At 41.9% G+C, this 22,308-nt stretch overlaps 1 protein-coding gene across 1 annotated transcript in view; it reads left to right on the top strand.

Annotated features, from left to right (window-relative positions):
* Positions 1-22,308, top strand: part of CRACD (capping protein inhibiting regulator of actin dynamics) — a 110,997-nt gene that overhangs the window by 27,912 nt on the left and 60,777 nt on the right. Inside the window, exon 3 of the mRNA XM_065405471.1 lies at positions 13,586-13,751. Coding sequence (XP_065261543.1) covers positions 13,586-13,751 — 166 coding nt within the window. The remainder of the gene's footprint in view (positions 1-13,585; positions 13,752-22,308) is intronic.

Raw genomic sequence — 22,308 nt, 5'->3', positions numbered from 1 at the left:
TAACAAAATTAATCAAACATTTTTTCCTTTATTCATGGTGTAAAAAAATTGTGTATCCTCTCTTGTTTTTCTGTGAGAACATAGACAAAATAGCACTAACTTTCACAGAAATATCCTGGTAAAATAACACAGGTTTTCGGTCGGGGTGTGTGTGTGTGTGTGTGTGTGTGAGAGAGAGAGAGAGAGAGATGCCGGAAACCTTTGTTTGTTTGTTTACATAATATGTTGTTGTTTAGCTATACAAATCTCAATATTTATAATATAACATTAAAGTTTTTACTGGTTTCAATAAACCTTTTTGCTACTAATTTTAGTACCAATATTAGGTAATTCAGTATAACCTTCTATAAAAACAAAACAAATCAATTTATTGGAAAAGAACATAAGAACGGCTGTACTGGGTCAGACCAAAGGTCCATCTAGCCCAGTATCCTGTCTACCGACAGTGGCCAATACCAGGTGCCCCAGAGGGAGTGAACCTAACAGGTAATGATCAAGTGATCTCTCTTCTGCCATCCATCTCCACCCTCTGACAAACAGAGGCTAGGGACACCATTCCTTACCCATTGTGGCTAATAGCCATTAATGGACTTAACCTCCATGAATTTATCCAGTTCTCTTTTAAATGCTGTTATAGTCCTAGCCTTCACAACCTCCTCAGGCAAGGAGTTCCACAAGTTGACTGTGCGCTGTGTGAAGAAGAACTTCCTTTTATTTGTTTTAAACCTGCTGCCCATTAATTTCATTTGGTGGCCCCTAGTTCTTGTATATAATATACCCACATACAATATTCTGATGGTTTGCTTATTACCAGGATATAATTCATATCAATATAACTAATAGTTGAGCTTTAAGCTTGTGGGTTATCTGCATCCTATATCCTCTATTGTCATTTTATATCCTCTAAGAACCTCAGTGCTTATTCAGACAAGGAATTCCACAATTTAGATGCCCCAACAGAGAAGAAAAATTTCCTGAGAACTCTTCTAGTAAATTGTATTATTTACTGTAATTTTGTTTGATTTTGTATTTTTTTACATTGTTTACTTCTACTTTACTTACATACACAATTAGTTCAAAGAATTTGTCTAAAATTTATTTCTGTCATGATGTCATAATTACAGAGAGGACTGCTGAAAATGAAGATTATTCTATTTTTGCAACTTTGCCTTTGTATGCGAACTATAAAGCTTTAGTGTTTACATATTCAATGTCCTTTCTGTGAAAATAATACATTCATTTTTTTAATGGTATGGGGCCTCTTTCACTTGACATAGGGCCTCAGAATGTCATAATCCGGCCCTGGCTCCAGTCCCTCAGTAAATATAGCTAAGGCTGACTATATCTTCCCTGAGCATTCTAAGGGTTAAAACACATTCTGACTCAGAGTAACAGGTCCACATGCAAACAAGTTTTACTTTCTCAATAACTTCCTGCTTCTGTAAACAGAAGTGTTGAAATAGCATCTCATTTGATCCTGATAGTAAAGGACTTTACATAGTATTTGAACTCTGATACCTTTAACAGAAGTCTTAAGTTTATTATACTGATTCATATATTTTATCCTAACAAGTGACTATATCAGCCATGTGTGGAGTAGCAGGCAGGAAATAAAAATCACATAGGTAGGGCCCTACCAAATTCACGGCCATGAAAAGCACGTCATGGACTGTGAAATCTGGTCATGTGTCTTCCCCATTTCTCCCCTCTTCCACCCCCCTGCCCATGAACTCTGGTGCTTTGTATGCTTTTACCCTATACTATACAGATTTCACAGGGGAGATCAAATTGGGCATCCTGACCCAAAAAGGAGTTGCAGGGGGGTCACAATGTTATTTTAGGGGGGTAGTTGTATTGCCACCCTTCCTTCTGCACTGCCTTCAGAGCTGGGTGGCGAGAGAGCAGCAGCTGTTAGCCAGGCGCCCAACTCCGAAGGTGGCGCCCCACCATCAGCAGCGCAGAAGTAAGGGTGGGAATACCATACCATGCCACTCTTACTTCTCCACTACTGACTTCAGAGCTGGACAGTCAGAGAGTGGCAGCTGCTGACTGAAGGCCCAGCTCTGCAGGCAGCAGCGCAGAAGTAAGGGTGGCAATACCATACCATGACATCCTTACTTCTGTGCTGCTGCTGGCGGTGGCACTGCCTTCAGAGCTGGCTCCCGGCCGGCAGCTGCCAAGCTCTGAAGGCAGCGCCACCGCCTGCAGCAGTGCAGAAGTAAGGGTAGCAGTACCACAACCCCCCCTACAATAAACTTGTGACCCCCCCCACAACTTCTTTTTGAGTCAGGCCCCCTACAGTTACAACATTGACATTATAGATTTAAATAGCTGAAATCATGAAATTTACAATTTTTAAAATCCTATGACTGTGAAATTGACCAAAATGGACGGTGAATTTGGTAGGGCATCTGTTTCCTTGCAAGTAGCGTAGAATCTACAAGAGATAGATTTGTCTTGACTGTGTTATTGACACTTAAGTCAATATCACCAGTTCGTATCAATCCCATGTGAAAACCAAAAATGATTTATTTTCTCTCGACAGCTCTGGACCTACATAAGCTCTCTTTCATTTGAATGTTTCTCAGTTTTATCATAGAGGTTAGACATGTAAAAGACCATTTATATAACCTAGTTAAGCTCCTTGCCAATAGAGAATTGTTCCCTATACTTGTCAGCATTTTGTCCAGTCTAGTTTTAAATTTCTCAAACAACTGAGGTCTGAACTCGCTGTCTAGAAGTTATTCATGATTTCAGATCTAAATGTTCCATTTTTTAACTTCATCTCATTTTTCTTGTACTAACTTCAATAATTCCTCACTCTCCTTGGCGTTTACATCTTCTTCTGCATTTGGACTGTTTCCCTCCCCACATTCCCCTAGTTCTTGTTTAGCCAATATATGGAGAAGCTAGATGAGTTGAGGTCATGAGAGAAGTAGGCCAGAAAGTGGATCCACTGTGATGTCTGATGAATGAAAAGAGGCACAAGAGCTCCAGTCTGTTTAAACCCTAGGAGATTCAGCAGAACAAACCTCCACTCCACTCTACTTCTTTGCCCCTCCATGTCACCCCCATCCTTCCCCACAGAGAGCACTGTTCCCCTACTGTATTCAGCTTGTAAGGGTTGACATGTATCCACATTTAGATCTATCAACAATAATCAGCAAAGTTTGGGATATTCAGGGGAGGGCATGTTGAGGAGGCAGCCAAGGTGGATTATGGAGGCAGTCCAGGCTGTGAATGGAGGAAACTTGGGGAAAGGTCTGGGCCCTATGGGGGAAGATTGTGGGAGAAGGGAGGACAGCTCTTCAGAGGACCAGGAAGGGAAACAAGTCAATGGGTGCACATGGGTTTCTGCAGGAGGTGCATGTAGAGGGTAATACATATCAGTGTTACTAGTTAGCAATATAGACAGCTATCAATATTGATACATACTTATTTTTAAAAAGTGGAAATTCTCACACAAAAATTCATTAACTTAGAGCTGAGGTTGTTAGACTTTATCACCAATGCAAGTTAAAAAACAAACAAACAAAAGGCAAGGAAATAAGCATTTAAGTTCTTCAACATTCCATCTCTGTTCCACTGTTTGCTTCCATTTTACATTTTGCTTCGCTCCACTCCACCACCGGCAGCCCACATTTCTTAATCTTCATCCTAAACATCAAATTGCTACCTTGATTCTGACACTACATGTAGTACAGCAGTGTCATGTACAAGCAGATTTCAATTCAGTAATTTCCACATAAAAGTTCATACCACATTTATTGTGACCTCTAATCCAGATCACCCATTCACAGACATGTTCCTAAACATTAGAGAAAAACATGTATTGCAGCCACCATTTGTAATTGGATACCGTAGCTCTCTTACACCAATAGGTAACTGAGTACATTTTTTATGAAAGCCACACCAGCTCTATGTACGTAATCATCTACCCACATGATCAATAAACATAATCTAGTTAGGGCTGCTCCTTCCAGGTCAAGGCCTAACTCCAAAGGCCTAAGAAGTAGGGTACTGGACTAGGAGTCAGAAGACCTATATTCTGTTCCCTTCTCTGCCACTGACCACTTGTGTGATCTTGGGAAAGTCACTTTATCTCTCGGTATGTACCTCTGTTTCCCCTCCCATCCACTGTCTGTCTGTTCTATTTAGACTAAGCTCTTTGGGGAAGAGCCTGTCTCTTATGTTTTTGTACAGTACCTGGCCCAATGGACTTCAATCTTAGAGTCTTTAGTCATTACTGAAGCATAAATAATAATAAATGTTGGTGGACAGTGTAAAGAAGCTTGCACTGCTGCTGCCTATGATCGGTCTATTTTGTCAATAGAGCTGCAGTTTTAGGGGTTGCCTGTCGAGTATATTTTATGAGTATTAAATTCACTGACAAGGAACAAAGATAGTTTAACCTCCAAGGACAATGTCAGAAGTCACTTTATGCCCCTGTCTAGCTAATATCTTGTACTGTACCAATGTATAAAAGGTAAATGAACAGAGTACAAAATTTAAAATAGAATATAATGCTGCTTCTGAGAGTCTGTATACCTACTGTATGAATGCAGGTGTTAATGGGCAAGCTACCACAATTTGGACAGTGAATGGACATATTGATGAGTGTTGTGTGATCTTCACAAACTAGCACCTACCTAGCTGAATATCAGGGTTGAAATCCTGGCCCTATTGAAGTCAATGGGAGTTTTACCACTGACTTCAAATGGTCCAGGATTTCATCCTATCTATGCTTTCAACACTCCCCTTTTGACTAATGTAATTCCTTCTCATAGTTTCCCTGTATCCCTTCTCTTTAATCACAACCTGCAGGATCTGTCACCTTCGTTTGCTTCCTGCCTATTTTGAATCCTATTCTGTATAGGTTCTTATATCACCTTAATCACCATGGTAACTGAGGGCCTGCCATTGATGGATTATGGGATGTGACTAACATCTGTCACGTGAAGTTTGTTCTTTTGATTCAAAAGTGCCTGTCTGGTTTAACAACACCAATTTTGGCATTTCCTTCACCCTGCCTCAGAGTCTTTTACCTGTTTCTTATCTATTGCTTGGGAACACTCTCCCACTCTCTATCCAAGCAACTGAGTCTCTTCTACTCTTTAAGTGTCGCATCTAAATTTATATGACCCATAATTGAGTTGAATGGTTTATGCTATTTGTTGAAAGGACACTATAGAAAATATATTGCAATGGAGTCCATTGACATTTGAGTCCCTATATTACAATCTTACTGTGAGTTTACCCTGGGCAGGGGATTTGTCAGTTGCCACAGTTGCTGGAGCAAGGGTGTCCATACTTAGACTGAAAGGGTGCTTTGGGCTTTTGCCAGGAGTCCAAGGGCCAGATCCAATTTGCATAAAATACAGCAGATTGCAGCTGCCTTCAGCTTTATTAGGGAGGTGTCACTGGTAGAGATTACAAGTTTCAAGTGCAGTGAACTAAGATGAAAGATGGATTGTCTGTGGAACCCGTTTTTCTAGTAAAGATGAGTATGATCATGTGCGACAATGTAGCATGCCAAAGGTTGCATTAGGCTTCACTTTAGCTCTCTGTGCTCAGGGCCAACTCCAGGCACCAGCTGAGCAAGCAGGTGCTTGGGGTGGCCAAGGGGAAGGGGCGGCACGTAAGGCTCTTCGGGGCAATTCGGCGGAGGGTCCCTGTGCCTCTCGGAGGGAAGGACCTGCCGCCGAAGAAGAAAGCGGCGCGGTGGAGCTGCCGCCGATCGCGATTGCAATCGCGGCTTTTTTTTTTTTTTTTTTCCCCCACCGCTTGGGGCGGCAAAAACCCTGGAGCCGGCCCTGTCTGTCCTGCAGTTGTTGCATCTGTTGATGGGAGTGCAACTGAGGAATTATATCACAGGTTAAAGATTGTTTTTAATGTGTTCTTGTTACTCCACTGGCATCAGATACAAAGAGAGCATTTACTGTATATGATGTGGTGTTCTTCTTCCTGCATTCATTTCTGTTTAGCTATTGCCTTCACACCATAGTTTTCCATGATTTAGACTCTGAAGTACAACATTCCTCAATTTGCTATTAACTATTCATAGTGATTTTCTGAAAGAAATAAAGAAAAGGGTGTGTAAACTAAGCAAGGACAGGGTTCAATTGCTTATTTCATTTGCTGTCTTGGAGCTGAATTTGCATAATTGCAGACCTGGTAGTTAATAAAACAATAGGAAATTGCACATATGACTAGAGTTGTTTTCAGGCTATTTCAGCAATTGTCTTTGAAACATGCCTGTAGCATCTAGGGGCTCCACCATCATCATCACCCTCCATAACATTTAATATGACAAGGAGTAAGTCAGCTTTCATCTTAGAGCACCAGACACATTATGGTTTTGGGAGATCTGTGTCCACCACATTTCCAACTTCTTGATTCATATCAGCATAGAAATGGAGACTTGTCCCACTTTCTAGACCTTGGGAATCATCAAATATCTTGTTTTATAAAACAACATTTATGAAACAACCAAAAGCTTGTTACAAAGACCTTGCCCAAGTGGTAGTGAACTTGCACTGTCCTATGGAAGACGTGGGATTGACTACTACTTGTGTCAATGCTGGAAGGGTCTGGGGATGTTGCAAGCACAGCTTGCTCAGCCCTGGGGGTCAAGGGCTGCCTCAGATTACCCATCCGTTTAACAGTGAGCCATCCAGCTTGATTTAAAGGATTGACATTTATTGGCTCTGAAGAAAAACTTGTCCTCATGTGAAAGAATGGCAGCTATGATGTGCAGATATAAAGTGAGGGACATGTTGCATCACTTGGGAAGAATAGAGAGAGTGAAATGGTGCCATAATAATATATATTGATAGTTCTTCCTTATTAGGGCACTGATAGTAAGTTAATTAAGCATATGTCTGTGTGTTTGTGTATATTACTGACTTCAGTTTATGGTTTGTATCAACCTATTCTACACTGGGAACTTTGGTTGTATGCGTATGTCATAATTTTCCTCCTGGGCCTGATCTTACAATTGTCCTCTCAAAACTTTCATTAACTTCATTGGGAGTTAAATATATGCAAGGGATGCAGGGTTGAGCCCATTTAGTGTTGTTGTTCTAAAATGGTGCAAATATTTTGTTCTCTGCTGGGATTATCAGACTGAAGCTCCAATATCTGCTCATTTAAAGCAAATGGTCCGTCGGTATCTCTGTAGAAAGCTAAACACATATTATTTGCTGTGTGCTTGGAAACAGCTTATGCACAATTTCAAACTTTGGGGTATTTTGAATAAAAATATGCTGCATATTAAAAACTACAGTTGTTTGTGGTTTCCCAAATGCTGTATGATGATCTTCAAACTACATGTTGATATGTGGAAGCAATACCTAAAACTGCTTCCTTTAATGAACATGAGAGCGTTTGAAAACCCTAGGCTACAAATATACTAAGATATTTTAATTATAAGTATTGTATTCACAGCTGTTAGTTTAATGAAAAGTCTATGGCTTGAATTTATCTCCAGACCCATGTCCAGTGCGGGTTTAGACTTGATGTTCTGTTACCAGCCTACAGAGGGGATAGGACAGCAGCAAGTGGGCTGAAAATACAAGGGCCCTTTCAAAAAGTCATTGTGACTGTACTGGCTTATGCTATATGCTGAGTGAGCTAGCTGTGCTGTTGGAATGGTATGGACTGAAATCCTTATTGAAAAAGAGGGGAGAGATCTGTCCCTGTTATAGTAGCAGACATATGGAAACTGTGGCAATCCAGTTCCTTCCACAAGTCTCGTCTCTGGTAGTACACAATTTGTTCTGTGCTCTACCAGCCTACAAGAGCCATTTTCATGAATAGTGCCTGTGATGTTATAAATGTTATATGTATCTTTATGCGCTTGCTAGTTTTTGCATTTCTTGGCTAAATAAGTAAGATAAGGAATGCTTCCTGCAGGAGCTAAAGATAATGGAGGTAATTGAGGCAAATCTTCAATTCTGAAATAATCCATGTAACAAGTATTTTAAAGTTTTACCCCTTACCCCTGCCCCCAAGGAGGAAGCTTTATAGACTGGTTTGACCTAGTTTAAGAGGCCTAAGAACACAAAGGACTTGAAATGGTATAAAAATAGTGACCTGGGAGGGGGGAAACTCTGTCCAAGAACTGACAAGCATTAGACTATGACCAACAGAACCAAACCCTTTGGAAGGACCTGAAGTATTTTACCAAAGTCCCCAAGGGAAAGATGGCTGACCACTTTGTAAGCTAGTCATGCATATAAGTTGTTTATTGTTAAGATATGTTTTCTCTTAAATGCTTTTGTTCTGAATAAATAGTACTTCACTTTATGAAAGTGATTGGTCACTGGATAGCCCTGTCATTGCCCCTGCGGGAATGCAGGTCCTGAACTGAAGACAGACCTGCTGAGGTAACCACAATAATTTGGAAGGGTCTATAGAAAAGACCCTGGACTGAAGGGAAGAAATCATAGGATTCTGTCATGAGAAAAGTGATGGCTGGAGGCCTGAGACCTAAGTGGGGTGCCCTTGAGGAGCACATGAGGGAATCCGAGGTGCAGCCGACTCAGGAACTGTGACAGTGCCTTTACCAAATGAGGAAAAATCTCAAATGCTTGAAGATTTGGGCCAACTGTAGCCTAATGCAATGGTTCTCAATCTTTTTTAACCTGAGACCCAAAATCTCCTTGTAGTTTCATGCCAGGATGTTCTTGCAAAGATTGTGAGTTGGTAGGGTACCAGGCGTGGCTAGAGGGTGAATGGTGGAAGAGTTTCTCCTATCTCCCCCACAATCCCTGCAACCTGAGGACTGTGCAGGCTGGAAGTAGGAGAAGCTGTGAGATGGGGTTAATTGAAGGTGAGCAGGGGCTGAGCGGGAGGACATAAAGGGCTGAGCTACTCCATCCCTCCCCTTCCTTTTCTCCTGGGTCCTAGCGCTCATGAGATTATGCTGATTTAAACATTTTTGACCCACTGTGGGTCATGCTGGGTTGAATTTGGCTCTGGAAATTAGGCAACTAGGGATCTATTCCTGGCCCTGCCACTGACCCACTTTGTGACCGGGGCAAGTCACATAAATTCTCTCTGTTTCCATTGCCTCATCTGCGAAATGAGAAGAATGATACCCATCTTTATAAACTTCTTTGAGATTTTCAGATGAAATGCTGACTGGAGCAGAGTGTTATTTGTTTGGCTTTAATGTTTTGGGTTAATATCTCTACTGCATGCATTATCTGCTTGGCATACTGATTGTGTTCTTGGGAAACCAGGGCACAGTACCCAGCCTGTCTCACTCACGAAAGACCTTACCCCCCCACCCCAGCCTCTGCTTGAACCAAACCCGATCAGAAGAAAGACTTACAAAAAGCAATGAAACGGCAGTGGAAGACCCACCTAAACCCCTCCAGACAAGGGTGACAGGACTAAAGAAACTCCCTTAATCGCATTTGCATCAAAGATGGGACAGGGAGGCATCTCCATTGACATACAGAATGGAGAGCAGAGATTCCAAGGCAAGAACCGCACGGAACTCTGGGACTAGAAAAGCAGGGGAGTACTGCATGATGGGGAATCTGTGCTCCAGATGTTAATGAACCCACGCCTGCGCACACCCAGCTCAGTAGTTATCAGACCAATTCTAGTAATAAATCCTTTATTGGTATCCAAAATACTGAAGCTGCCTAATCACATTGTGAGCTCCCCCGAAGGAACACCATCCATAGCCAGGAATGATCAGTTCCTATTGTCTAGCCTGAACAAAACAACTTTGGTATACTCCCTTGAGCCATCAGTTTACCGATAAACAAACCTAGTGTTCTCCCTTGAACCATTGTTCTTTCCCTACAAAAACCCCTTCCCATACTCAAGTAAGTGTTCTGATGCCTGGATCCAAACTCTGCATCAGTTCCATTGGGACTTCATCTTCTTCTGACTGATCATGCTGGGGGCTCTGCCTGTCTCCAGCACTCCGGACCCTCAGCTACCACCACCACTTGGGAACCCTGATAGATTCAAGCTTCAGGGAGTGGTGAAAACCCATCTCTCTCCATAGGCGCCAACTTCCCCTCTTTCCCGTGGGTGCTCGACCCCCCCCACCCCCACCGCACCCCTTCGATGAGGCCCCACCCCTGTGCCACCTCTGCCCCTGCCTTCATTCCAACCCCTTCCCCAAAGTCTCTGCCCCCTCCCTGCCCCTATTCCGACTCCTTCCCCAAATCCCTGTCCCGCCTCTTCCCTGCCTTCTCCCCTGAGCACGCTGCATTCCCCCTCCTCCTCCTCCCCCTCCCTCCTGGAGCGTGCTAACAGCTGTTTGGCAGTGGCCGGGCAGTAAGTGCTGGGAGGTAGGTGGAGAAGCAGGGACGTGGCGTGCTCAGGGGAGGAGGAGGAGGTGGGGTGGGGGGTGAGAGGAGCTTGACTGCTGATGGGTGCAGAGCACCCATTAATTTTTCCCTGTGGGTGCTCCAGCCCTGGAGCACCCACGGTGTCGGCATCTCTCTCTCTCTCGCTCAGTATAGCCTTCTGACCCTGACTTGTGTGATCAGTTATAGTTTTCTAAACCGGACTTTTGTAATCAAATTTAAGTTAGATTTAATATTATAACTGTTTTGCTTGTTTGGCTCCCCTTGTATGGTTATTACCTGGCAATAAATAACTTTCCTGGTTAAGCTGGTTGCTTCTCTCTCTCTCTCCCCCTCCCTTTGACTTATTCCTTGACTTTAGCAAAGCTTTTGATACGGTCTCCCACAGTATTCTTGCCAGCAAGTTAAATAAGTATGGGCTGGATGAATGGACTATAAAGTGGATAGAAAGCTGGCTAGATCGTCAGGCTCAACAGGTAGTGATCAATGGCTCCATGTCTAGTTGGCAGCCGGTATCAAGCGGAGTGCCCCAAGGGTCGGTCCTGGGGCCGGTTTTGTTCAATATCTTCATCAATGTTCTGGAGGATGGCGTGGATTGCACCCTCAGCAAGTTTGCAGATGACACTAAACTGGGAGGAGTGGTAGATACGCTGGAGGGTAGGGATAGGATACAGAGGAACATAGACAAATTAGAGGATTGGGCCAAAAGAAATCTGATGAAGTTCAACAAGGACAAGTGCAGAGTCCTGCACTTAGGATGGAAGAATCCCATGCACTGCTACAGACTAGGGACTGAATGGCTAGGCAGCAGTTCTGCAGAAAAGGACGTAGATGTTACGGTGGACAAGAAGCTGGATGTGAGCCAACAGTGTGCCCTTGTTGCCAAGATGGCTAACAGCATTTTGGGCTGTATAAGTAGGAGCATTGCCAGCAGATCGAGGGACGTGATCATTCCCCTCTGTTCAGCATTAGTGAGGCCTCATCTGGAGTACTGTGTCCGGTTTTGGGCCCCGCACTACAAGAAGGTTGTGGAAAAATTGGAAAGAGTCCAGCGGAGGGCAACAAATATGGTTAGGGGGCTGGAGCACATGACTTATGAGGAGAGGCTGAGGGAACTGGGATTATTTAGTCTGCAGAAGAGAAGAATGAGGGGGGATTTGATAGCTGTTTTCAACTACCTGAAAGGGGGTTTCCAAAAAGGATGGATCTAGACCGTTCTCAGTGGAACCAAATGACAGAACAAGGAGTAATGGTCTACTAGAACAATTGTAACGTGAAAGTGGGGATAGGGACGTGCTGAACCTGGAGCATATGAGGGTGGCAGCTTGCAAATGCTGTTTGACCCAGCCTGCTGAGTCCAAGGGCATATGAGGGTCACAGCTTGGAAGTGTTGCTCGACCCAGCCTACTGAGTCCAGGGACATATAAGGGGTCAGCTTGGGAGTGCTGATTAACCCGGTCCCCTCAGATGCGCTGTTAGAGTGTGTGTGTGTGTGTGTGTGTCCGTTCCTCTGATTCTGGGACTGGAAGAACCTAGCCCTGGGAAACCTAGGTCCTGCAGGATCGCTCCATTGGGAGGGAACTTGCAGAAGGGAGAAGTAGAGCTCTGTATGAGAACACAAGTGACACAAGCAGTACATTGATAGAATTACAGACACACACAGCCCAAAGAGTAACCCTAATAAATGAGCGTACCCGAAAGTAACAGGCAACTCTGGTAACATGATGGGGGTGTGAACTAACAGGGAGTCTCTTACAGCTTCTAATTCTTTGTCTATCTCTGTCCCTTCTCCTGGGCTCTTCTAGTCCACCTCACCCCTCAGAAACCATCTGCCTGATGGGCATAGCTGGATTGCAGTGTACTCTGGCCAAACCCCTCCCTGCTCCTGACATGCCCCCTGTATTGTAGGGGCTATAAAGGGGTGTGGCATAGAAGCCGGCTATGTTGGTGCTTTACCCATTAGGGTCTCCCCCACTTTGGGGTAATTTTAGCTGGAGAGATGAGGACAAATGCTGTGGAGAATCTGGCCCTTTAATCATAAGACTACTGCAGCACAGTAGTTTCCAAGTTTATTGGTCAGTTGTCCCTACACATGTATAACATGCATCTTGCAACAAAATTCATACTTTTTCTGAGCAGCAGCTCCCTGGGATGGGGGGGGTGGGGTGTGTGTGTGTGTGTGTGTGAGAGCGCGAAAGTAGGTAGTATGTATGAGAATTCTGGATGGCTTATGAAAATGTTTGTCACAGGTGAAACAGTGGTGAAAATGATATTTCTCAAATTGGAATATTAGAAGAGCTGCAGTTCCAAAAATGAGAGTGCATTCCAAGGTAGCTGAATGCAAAATTAAATCGGGGTAAATGAAATGAAACTATGATAGTTTCGAAATGTTTGAAATTCGTCCTTTGTTACACCATGCCAACATTTAGCAATAAGCCTTGATTTTTTTATATAGTTATTTATTTATTTTAATTTTTTTGGTGTAGGCTGTGGAGAAAAAAGTTTAGCTTCGCAAACGTATTTGTCTTCTATGTTCTCTGTGAAAAATGGTATCCCCTCTCTTTTTGCTTACTGTTTCCTTCCTTGTGCCTGCCAAATTGTCTTTCTCTGAGTTTTGGGTCTAACTGCAGTTTGTAAACACCTCAGGGCAGGGATGCTGGGCCAGATTCTGCTCTCAGTCACTCAGGAGTAAAACCAGAGTAACTCAATTGACTTCACTCTCGATGTACACTGATGTAACTGAGAATTTAACCCATTATCTTTGTCTTCAAAGTGCCTTGTTCACCTATGGCACAATATAAATAATATATACTAAGTTATTTTCAGTTTCTTCCATTCAAACCAGTGCATGTAGCACCTGCTGCAGTATGGTAATGAATGCAGAGCTTTTCTTTAGTGACCAGGACAAAAGAAAAGTACTACACAAAATCTAAAAATGAATCTCCTTCTATTGGTTTTTCATTCTGTCTCTTGTAAATGATCTTTTCCCCCCATCCAAATGTTTGACCGCACTGACACCTCAGCATGAATCTTTAATCCAGAGAGCAGGTGTTTTAATGCTCTTCATTTTGCTCTGTCAATATTGTGAGTTGCAGCCGTGCATTTAAATTCCAAGCACAGGGTTTGCTTAGGCTGGTGATTGCTCTTTGACCTCATTTTTCCTTTGCAAGTTCTAGCCGCTGTGATTTTCTAGCACACACCAAAGTGCAGCCTTGATAAGTTACCATATGTGTTTGTCTTGTGATCTGCAGACAAGAAAAGGGCAGGCAAATTCCAGCCTTTCAAGAAGTTTTTTGGTAAAAGGAAAAAGAGAGACGCAACGTCAGACTGTGAGGAAGCCAATTTGAAACCCAGCCACTCTTTCGGGAATGTATGCAATGGCCTCTCTTCAGATGAAGAAACAAACAATGGTTTGAGGTAAAAGCATACATATATTTGTTAAATGTGTTCGTTTTAAACTGAAGCCATAAGACTCATTGTAGATGTAATGAATGTTGTTCCTGTTTAAATGAAACAATTTCATTGCACTGAATGATAGTAAGTGGTACACCCAGGGCCGGCTCCAGGCACCAGCCCAGCAAGCAGGTGCTTGGGGCGGCCAAGGGGAAGGGGTGACATGTCGGGCTCTTCGGGGGTGGAGAAAAGGACCTGCCGCCGAAGAAGAAAGCGGCGCGGTGGACTGCCGCCGATCGCGATTGCGGCTTTTTTTTTTTCCCCCCCTCTGCTTGGGGCGGCAGAAACCCTGGAGCCGGCCCTGGGTACACCGAATATTAGAGTGTCTGTGTGCCTTTCTAGTCATATTCTTATTCTGTAGAATATAAGTGTTTAATTCTTGCACATGTAAATTATTGGTTCCATGTGTAGCTGTGTAGAAAAGAAAGTCCAGGGTTAAACCAAACAAATTCAAACCTACTTTTGTGGATTAGTAAAATTTTAAGAACGAACAGACAGACAGACAGACATCAAATCACCAGCACAATGGGTACCCTAGTTAGTACCTGAACTGACTGGGCATGGAGACTCTGCTGTACTCTTTCCCCTTGAGGTACCTCCGGGTCAGGAATGAAGCCTACAGGTGGGAAGTGTGGGGGGGAAGCTTGCCGCATTGCTGTGCATGATCTGCCTGTTCTGTTGATAGAACTGCAGTCTTTAGGACTGTCAACCCAGCAACTTTTTTTAGTTATAAATTCAATAATAAGGAAAAAAGTTATTAATATAAAATCCATTGGCAATGTGTCAGAAGCTGCTTTGTGTCCATGTGTAGCAGAAGTGATGGGGAGGAGAAAAAATAATGAAATTACCAAAGAAGCTGCACAAAGTGCCAGGCTCAGGCCAGGGATAGAAATGTCAAAAGTAGAGGCAGAGGCGTGTGCAGAAATGATAGCAGGGTCAGTAGAGCCTACATTCTCTGGTAGCCCAGAACCTTATGTACCTGTGCTCATTTCTGGTCAAAGCCTATCACCATGGGGTGCTATTTTCTCATACCTTCTGTTTGCAAGATGGGGAATATAAATGCGCTTTGTGGAAAGTGTTCATGCACAGGTGATATACTGTTTTTGTCTTTTAGCATTTTCCTGAGAGAGTTCATGGTGATTGTCTAGTTTCACCCGCATAGTTGTGGTTGAGGCATTTAGTACACTGGATGAGGTACACCACATGTTGTGATAGGCATGCGTAGGACTGATGGATCTTGAAAGGTGTGTTGGGGGAGGGGTGTTGCTCATTGTAGCAGTGCAGATGTGTCTGCAGGTTTTGCATCTGTTGTTCTGGCAGGGTCTGGTACCACTTTGAGTTTTGACCTCCTGGTCTGTGAGGAGCTTGGTTCTGATGATGAGCTTGGAAAGGGTAGAGGGTTGTTTGAAGGCCAGAAGAGGGGGTTCAGGAAAGATTTCTTTCAGGATGGGGTCTCCATTAATATGGTTGTAGGTGTTTGATGATACCCCATATAGGTTCCAGTGTGAGTGGTAGGTGACAGGTAGGGGTGTGCGGTTGGAGGGGGTTTATTTCAATACTGAAGCAGGTTCTCTCAAGGTATTTGGATGGCCTGTTCCATTATGTGACCTACTTCTCTGGTAGAATGTCCTTGTTTGGTGAAGGTAGTTTTGAGTGTGTTAAGTTTTATATCCTGGACTTTTTCCTCTGAGGATATTATGTGGAATTTGAGTGCTTGGGTGTAGGTAAAGATTTCTTGGGGTGGTTGGGTCTCTCGTATATAGTTGTCTGTTGGATTCCACTGTTTGAAGTTGATGCTAGTGTGGCAGTGTTCCAGAGAGAGTTTAATGGACAGGTGGTGGTGGTTCAAGTTTTGTGGAAATCTATGAGGGAGTTTGTCATTTGTCCAGAGGGTGAAAATACCATTGATGTGTCTCAGGCATATCATTCGTTTTATGGTGCATTTGTCCAGAAATTCTTCTTCAAGGTGGCCCATGAAAAGGTTGGCATATTGGAGAGTCATCCTAGTACCCATGCCTGTTCCCATGGTTTGGACAAAGTGTTTGGTGTTGAATGTAAAATTGTTATGGGTGAGGATGAAATGGATGAGTTTGGCAATGTGTTTGCAGTGGATATCTGAGGGTTGTCCATTGTCTTGTAAATATTTGAGGCAGGCATTTATGCCGTCATTGTGAGGGATGTTGGTGTATAGTGAAGTGACATCCATAGTGGCAAGAATGGTGTTCTGAGAGAGGTTGTTACTGTTGCAAAGTTTTTGAAGGAAGTCAGTTGCCTCCTGGAGGAAGCTGGCCCTTTGTATGGTGAGTGGTTTGAGGATAGTTTCTGTGAGTCCTGATATTTCTTCAGTATGAGTGCTGTGGCCAGATATGATGGTTTACCTGCGTTCCCTTGTTTATCTTGGAAAACATGCAGAAGGACTGTGGATTTGTGTGGGATGAGTTTGTAGAGTTCCTCTTGGAGTTATTTGGGGAAGGATTTGATGGTATCCTTAAATTCCTGCATAAATTGTGGTGTGGGGACTTCTTTCAGTTCTTTATAGTAGGTGGTGTCAGTGAGTTGTCAGTTGGCCTCATTTAACATAGTCATCATGGTTGAGGACTACAGTGGCGACACCCACCCCTTTGTCTGCTGGTTTGATCGCTATCTGGTGGTTAGATTTCAGGGACTGTATAGCTGTCCTCTTGGCAGTACAGAGATTGCGGTGGGTGTGATGTTTAAGGATTTCACAGCCAGTTTTTTTTCCTGAAGCAACCAATGGAATGATCAAGTGTGTGGTTTCATCCACTCTCTCTTAAATTAAAAAACTACAGTATTAAAACAGATTGCAAAATTAAAATCAGAGATGGTCAGCAAATGGGAAGGGGCCTGATTCTGATCTTACTTGCGACAGTTTTTGCCTGTGTAAGTCCTTTTCCATCAGTGGAGTTGTCAGATTTATGCTGATTGAAATGCAGTCAAAATCAGGCTTAATATTCCAGCAGAAAGCTTCATTGTACAAATCTGGGTTTTTATCATTATTGTTGTATTGTATTGCTGCTAGTTAAATTGTATTGCTAGTTAAATATATATCTTTATATGTACTGTACCTGTTGTAAGGTATGTACTATAAACCAGTGGCTCTCAACCTTTCCAGCCTACTATAACCCTTTCAAGAGTATGATTTGTCTTGTGTACCCCCAAGTTTCACTTCACTTAAAAACTTACAAAATCAGACATAAAAATACAAAAGTGTCACAGCACACTATTACTGAAAAATTGCTTACTTTCTCATTGTTACCACATAATTATAAAATAAATCAACTGGAATAGGAATATTATACTTACATTTCAGTGTATAGTATACAGAGCAGTATAAACAAATCATTGTCTATGAATACGGCTGTCAAGTACTTAAAAAAATTAATTACGATTAATTGCACTGTTAATAATAGAATACCATTTATTTAAATATTTTTGGACGTTTTCTACATTTACAAATATATTGATTTTAATTACAACACAGAATACAAAATGTACAGTGCTCACTTTATATTTCTTTATTACAAATATTTGCACTGCAAAAAAACAAAAGAAATAGTATTACAAGTACTGCAGTGCAATCTCTTTATCATGAAAGTTGAACTTACAAATGTAGAATTATATACAAAGAAACCTGCATTCAAAATAAAACAATGTAAAACTTAGAGCCTACAAGTCCACTCAGTCCTACTTCTTGTTCAGTCAATTGCTCAGACAAACAAGTTTGTTTCCATTTGCAGGAGATAATGCTGCCCGCTTCTTGTTTACAGTGTCACCTGAAAGTCAGAACAGGCGTTCGCATGGCACTGTCATAGCCGGTGTCGCATGATATTTACGTGCCAGATGCGCTAAAGATTCATATGTCCCTTCATGCTTCAAACACCATTCCAGAGGACATGCGTCCATGCTGTTGACAGGGTCTGCTCGATAACGACTCAAAACAGTACAGACCAATGCATGTTCATTTTCATCACCCGAGTCAGATGCCACCAGCAGAAGATTGATTTTCTTTTTTGGTGGTTCAGGTTCTGTAGTTTCCATAAGAATGGCCATACTGGGTCAGAACAAAGGTCCATCTAGCCCAGTATCCTGTCTTCCGACAGTGGCCAATGCCAGGTGCCCCAGAAGGAATGAACAGAAAAGGTAATCATCAAGTGATCCATTCCCTGTTGCCCATTCCCAACTTCTGGCAAACAGAGGCTAGGGACACCATCCCTACCCATCCTGGCTAATAGCCAATGAGGGACCTATCCTCCATGAATTTATCTAGTTCTTTTTTGAACCCGGTTATAGTCTTGGCCTTCACAACATCCTCTGGCAAGGAGTTCCACAGGTTGACTGTGCGTTGTGTGAAAACATACTTCATTTTCTTTGTTTTAAACCTGCTGCCTATTAATTTCATTTGGTGGCCCCTAGTTCTTGTGTTATGAGAGAGAGTAAATAACACTTCCTTATTTACTTTCTCCACACTCGTCATGAATTTATAGACCTCTGTCATATCCCCCCTTAGTCATCTTTTTTCCAAGCTGAAAAGTCCCAGTCTTATTAATCCCTTCTCATACAGCAGCCTTTCCATATCCCTAATTATTTTTGTTGCCCTTTTCTGAACCTTTTCCAATTCCAAGATATCTTTTTTGAGGTGGGGCGACCACATCTGCACGCAGTATTCAAGATGTGGGCATACCATGGATTTATATAGAGGCAATATGATATTTTCTGTCTTATTATCTATCCCTTTCTTAATGATTCCCAACATTCTGTTCGCTTTTTTGACTGCTGCTGCACATTGAGTGGATGTTTTCAGAGAACTATGCACAATGACTCCAAGATCTCTTTCTTGAGTGGTAACAGCTAATTTACAGCCCATCATTTTATATGTATAGTTGGGATTATGTTTTCCAATATGCATTACTTTGTATTAGTCAACATTGAATTTCATCTGCCATTTTGTTGCCCAGTCACCCAGTTTTGAGAGATCCTTTTGTAGCACTTCGCAGTCTGCCTGGGACTTAACTATTTTGTATTATCTGCAAATTTTGCCACCCCACTATTTACCCCTTTTTCCAGATCATTTATGAATATGTTGAATAGGACTGGGCCTAGTACAGTCCTGGGGGACACCACTATTTACCTCTCTCCATTCTGAAAACTGTTTATTCCTACCCTTTGTTTCCTATCTTTTAACCAGTTACCAATCCATGAGAGAACCTTCCCTCTTATCCCATGACTGCTTATTTTGCTTAAGAGCCTTTGGTGAGGGACCTTGTCAAAGGCTTTGTGTAAATCTAAATACGCTATATCCACTGGATCTCCTTTGTCCGCATGCTTGTTGACCCCCTCAAAGAGTTCAAGTAGATTGGTGAAGCATGATTTCCCTTTGCAAAAATCATGTTGACTCTTCCCCAACAAATGATGTTTATCTATGTGTCTGACAATTTTATTGTTTACTATAGTTTCAACCAGTTTGCCCGGTACTGAAGTCAGGTTTACCAGCCTGTAATTGCCGGGGTCACCTCTGGGGCCTTTTTAAAAATTGGCATCACATTAGCTATCCTCCAGTCATTTGGTACAGAAGCTGATTTAAATGATAGGTTACAGACGACAGTTAGTAGTCCTGCAATTTCACATTTGAATTCCTTCAGAACTCTTGGGTGAATACCATCTGGTCCTGGTGAGTTATTACTGTTTAGTTTATCAATTTGTTCCAAAACCTCCTTGAATGACACCTCAGTCTGGGACAGTTCCTCAGATTTGAAATCTAAAAAGAATGGCTCAGGTTTGGGAATCTCCCTCAACTGTGAAGACCAATGCAAAGAATTCATTTAGTTTTTCACCAATGGCCTTATCATCCTTGAGTGCTCCTTTAGCATCTCAATCATCCAGTGGCCCCACTGGTTGTTAACAGGCTTCCTGCTTCTGATGTACTTAAGAAATGTTTGCTATTACTTTTTGAGTCTTTGCTAGCAGTTCTTCATTCTTTTTTTGGCCTTCCTAATTATATTTTTACACTTCATTTGCCAGAGTTTATGGTCCTTTTTATTTTCCTCACTAGGATTTAACTTCCACTTTTTAAAGGATGCCTTTTTGCCTCTCACTGCTTCTCTTACTTTGTTGTTTAGCCACTGTTGCTCTTTTTTGGTTCTCCTCCTATGTTTTTTAATTTGGAGTATACATTTAAGTTGAGCCTCTATTATGGTGTCTTTTAAAAGTTTCCATTCAGCTTGCGGGGATTTTACTTTTGGTGGTGTAACTTTTAATTTCTGTTTAACTAACCTCCTCATTTTTGTGTAGTTCCCCGTTCGGAACTACTTCCACATTGGAGTGTTGCTCTTCTAAGACCTCTAAAAGCAAGCTTCATACCTTGTCCCTCTCAGATTTTGGAAGGTACTTCAGATTCTTAAACCTTGGATTGAGAGCTGTAGCTATCTTTAGAAATCTCACATTAGTACCTTCTTTGCATTTTTTCAAATCTGCAGTGAAAGTGTTCTTAAAATGAACAACATGTACTGGGTCATCATCTGAGACTGCTATAACATGAAATATATGGCAGAATGCGGGTAAAACAGAGCAGGAGGCACACAATTCTCCCCCAGGAGTTCAGTAACAAATTTAATTAACGCATTATTTTTTAACAAGCGTCATCAGCATGGAAGCATGTCCTCTGGACGAAGCATGAAGGGGCATACGAATGTTTAGCATATCTGGCACGTAAATACCTTGCGATAGTGCCATGTGAACTCCTGTTCTCACTTTCAGGTGACATTGTAAATAAGAAGCGGGTAGCATTATCTCCCGTAAATGTAAACAAACTTGTTTGTTTTTAATGGTTGGCTGAACAAGAAGTAGGACTGAATGGACTTGTAGGCTCTAAAGTTTTACATTGTTTTGTTTTTGAGTGCAGTTATGTAACAAAAAAAATCGACATTTGTAAGTTGCACTTTCACGATAAAGAGATTGCACTACAGTACTTGTATGAGGTGAATTGAAAAATACTATTCATTTTGTTTATCATTTTTACAGTGCAAATATGTGTAATAAAAATAATATAAAGTGAGCACTGTACACTTTGTATTCTGTTTTGTAACTGAAGTCAATATATTTGAAAATGTAGAAAAACATCCAAAAATATTTAATAAATGTCAATTGGGATTCTATTGTTTAACCGTGTGATTAAAACTGTGATTAATCACGATTAATTTTTTTAATTGCAATTAATTTTTTTGAGTTAATCGCCTGAGTTAACTACGATTAATCGACAACCCTATGAAATTACAGTTTGTACTGACTTTGCCACTGCTCTTTATGTAGCCTGTTGTAAGACTAGGATACAGCTCTATGCCTGGTTCAGAAGGAATAAGAACCTACAAAGATCAAATACATTAAAAATTTTAATTAAAGTTTCAGTTTTCCCACAAAATTGGGCAGTGTTGCCCATCACCACTAACATTGTCATGTTTCCTCAGTTATTTTGGAATAAACCCCACAGCTTTTAGTTGTTTATACTAGCTTTATTTGTTGTTAGTCTTTTAAGAAGAAAAGAAAGCAAAGAAGTCACTTTGGGAAGGTGGAGACAAGAAAAGCAGTGGGAATAGATAGGTTTCTTTTTATTGCTGTGTCTGTTTTCACAAAAGAGATGAAACTACCTTCCAGTACCTAGCATCGCAGACTCTACAGCAATCCTTCTCTCTCAACAAACGTTGACTAGCTCCTGCTCTAGGCATAGGGAACCTCTTTCATATCCTGAACCATCTCTGGCTGGCCCTGCACATGATGGACCACCCAAACTGGCTCCCGCTGTCCTCAGTAACTGTCAGGCAGAGAGGGGAGAATACTGGGGAAAATACTTTTAAACATGTTTTGATCATGTTTAAAACAATCACTCTTCTCTGGTAGGAAATAGCAGAGGTGCTATTCCCAGAGAGAGACAGAGAGGTTGTGTCTAAATTCATTAAAGTTTGTAAAGTGCTTTGAGGTCCTCAGATGAGAAAACACTGTAAAAATGCAAAATATTAATTATATTTGTTTTTTAATTGTTATTTAATCCTTACAAACACACATGAACTTTCCATTCAAGTGCTAACAAATCATCTTCGTAATCTATATCTGTTACCTTTAAAAGATCTATTTGGGATTAGTTAACCTTTTATCATTAGCTCTGTATTAATTTTGTTTACAATACGAGTATTGCCCCCTGCCTCCATGATTTATATAAGTGTTTTTTTATCCCTGTTTTACTCATGGGTGAGCTAAGACACAGAGATCTTAAATGACTTTGTATGATTTCATGTTGAGTAGCAGAACAGAAACAGAATCTGGGAATCCTGCCTGCCAGTTCTCTGTTCTAAACAGGCATTGGAATCATCAAGTACACATCACTCACTCAGCATCCTGGCCTGTGCATGTTAATATGTTCTACCGTCTCATTTTACAATTCCCTGGTAGGAGGAGAAGCTCACCCTTCCTGGCTCCCTTGAGGGGAGAGAAGAACCTTTTATCTGCCTCC

This window comes from Emys orbicularis, chromosome 5 (genome assembly GCF_028017835.1).
Source record: "Emys orbicularis isolate rEmyOrb1 chromosome 5, rEmyOrb1.hap1, whole genome shotgun sequence".
NCBI lineage: Eukaryota > Metazoa > Chordata > Testudines > Emydidae > Emys > Emys orbicularis.
This window is presented reverse-complemented; position numbering and strand designations above follow the sequence as displayed.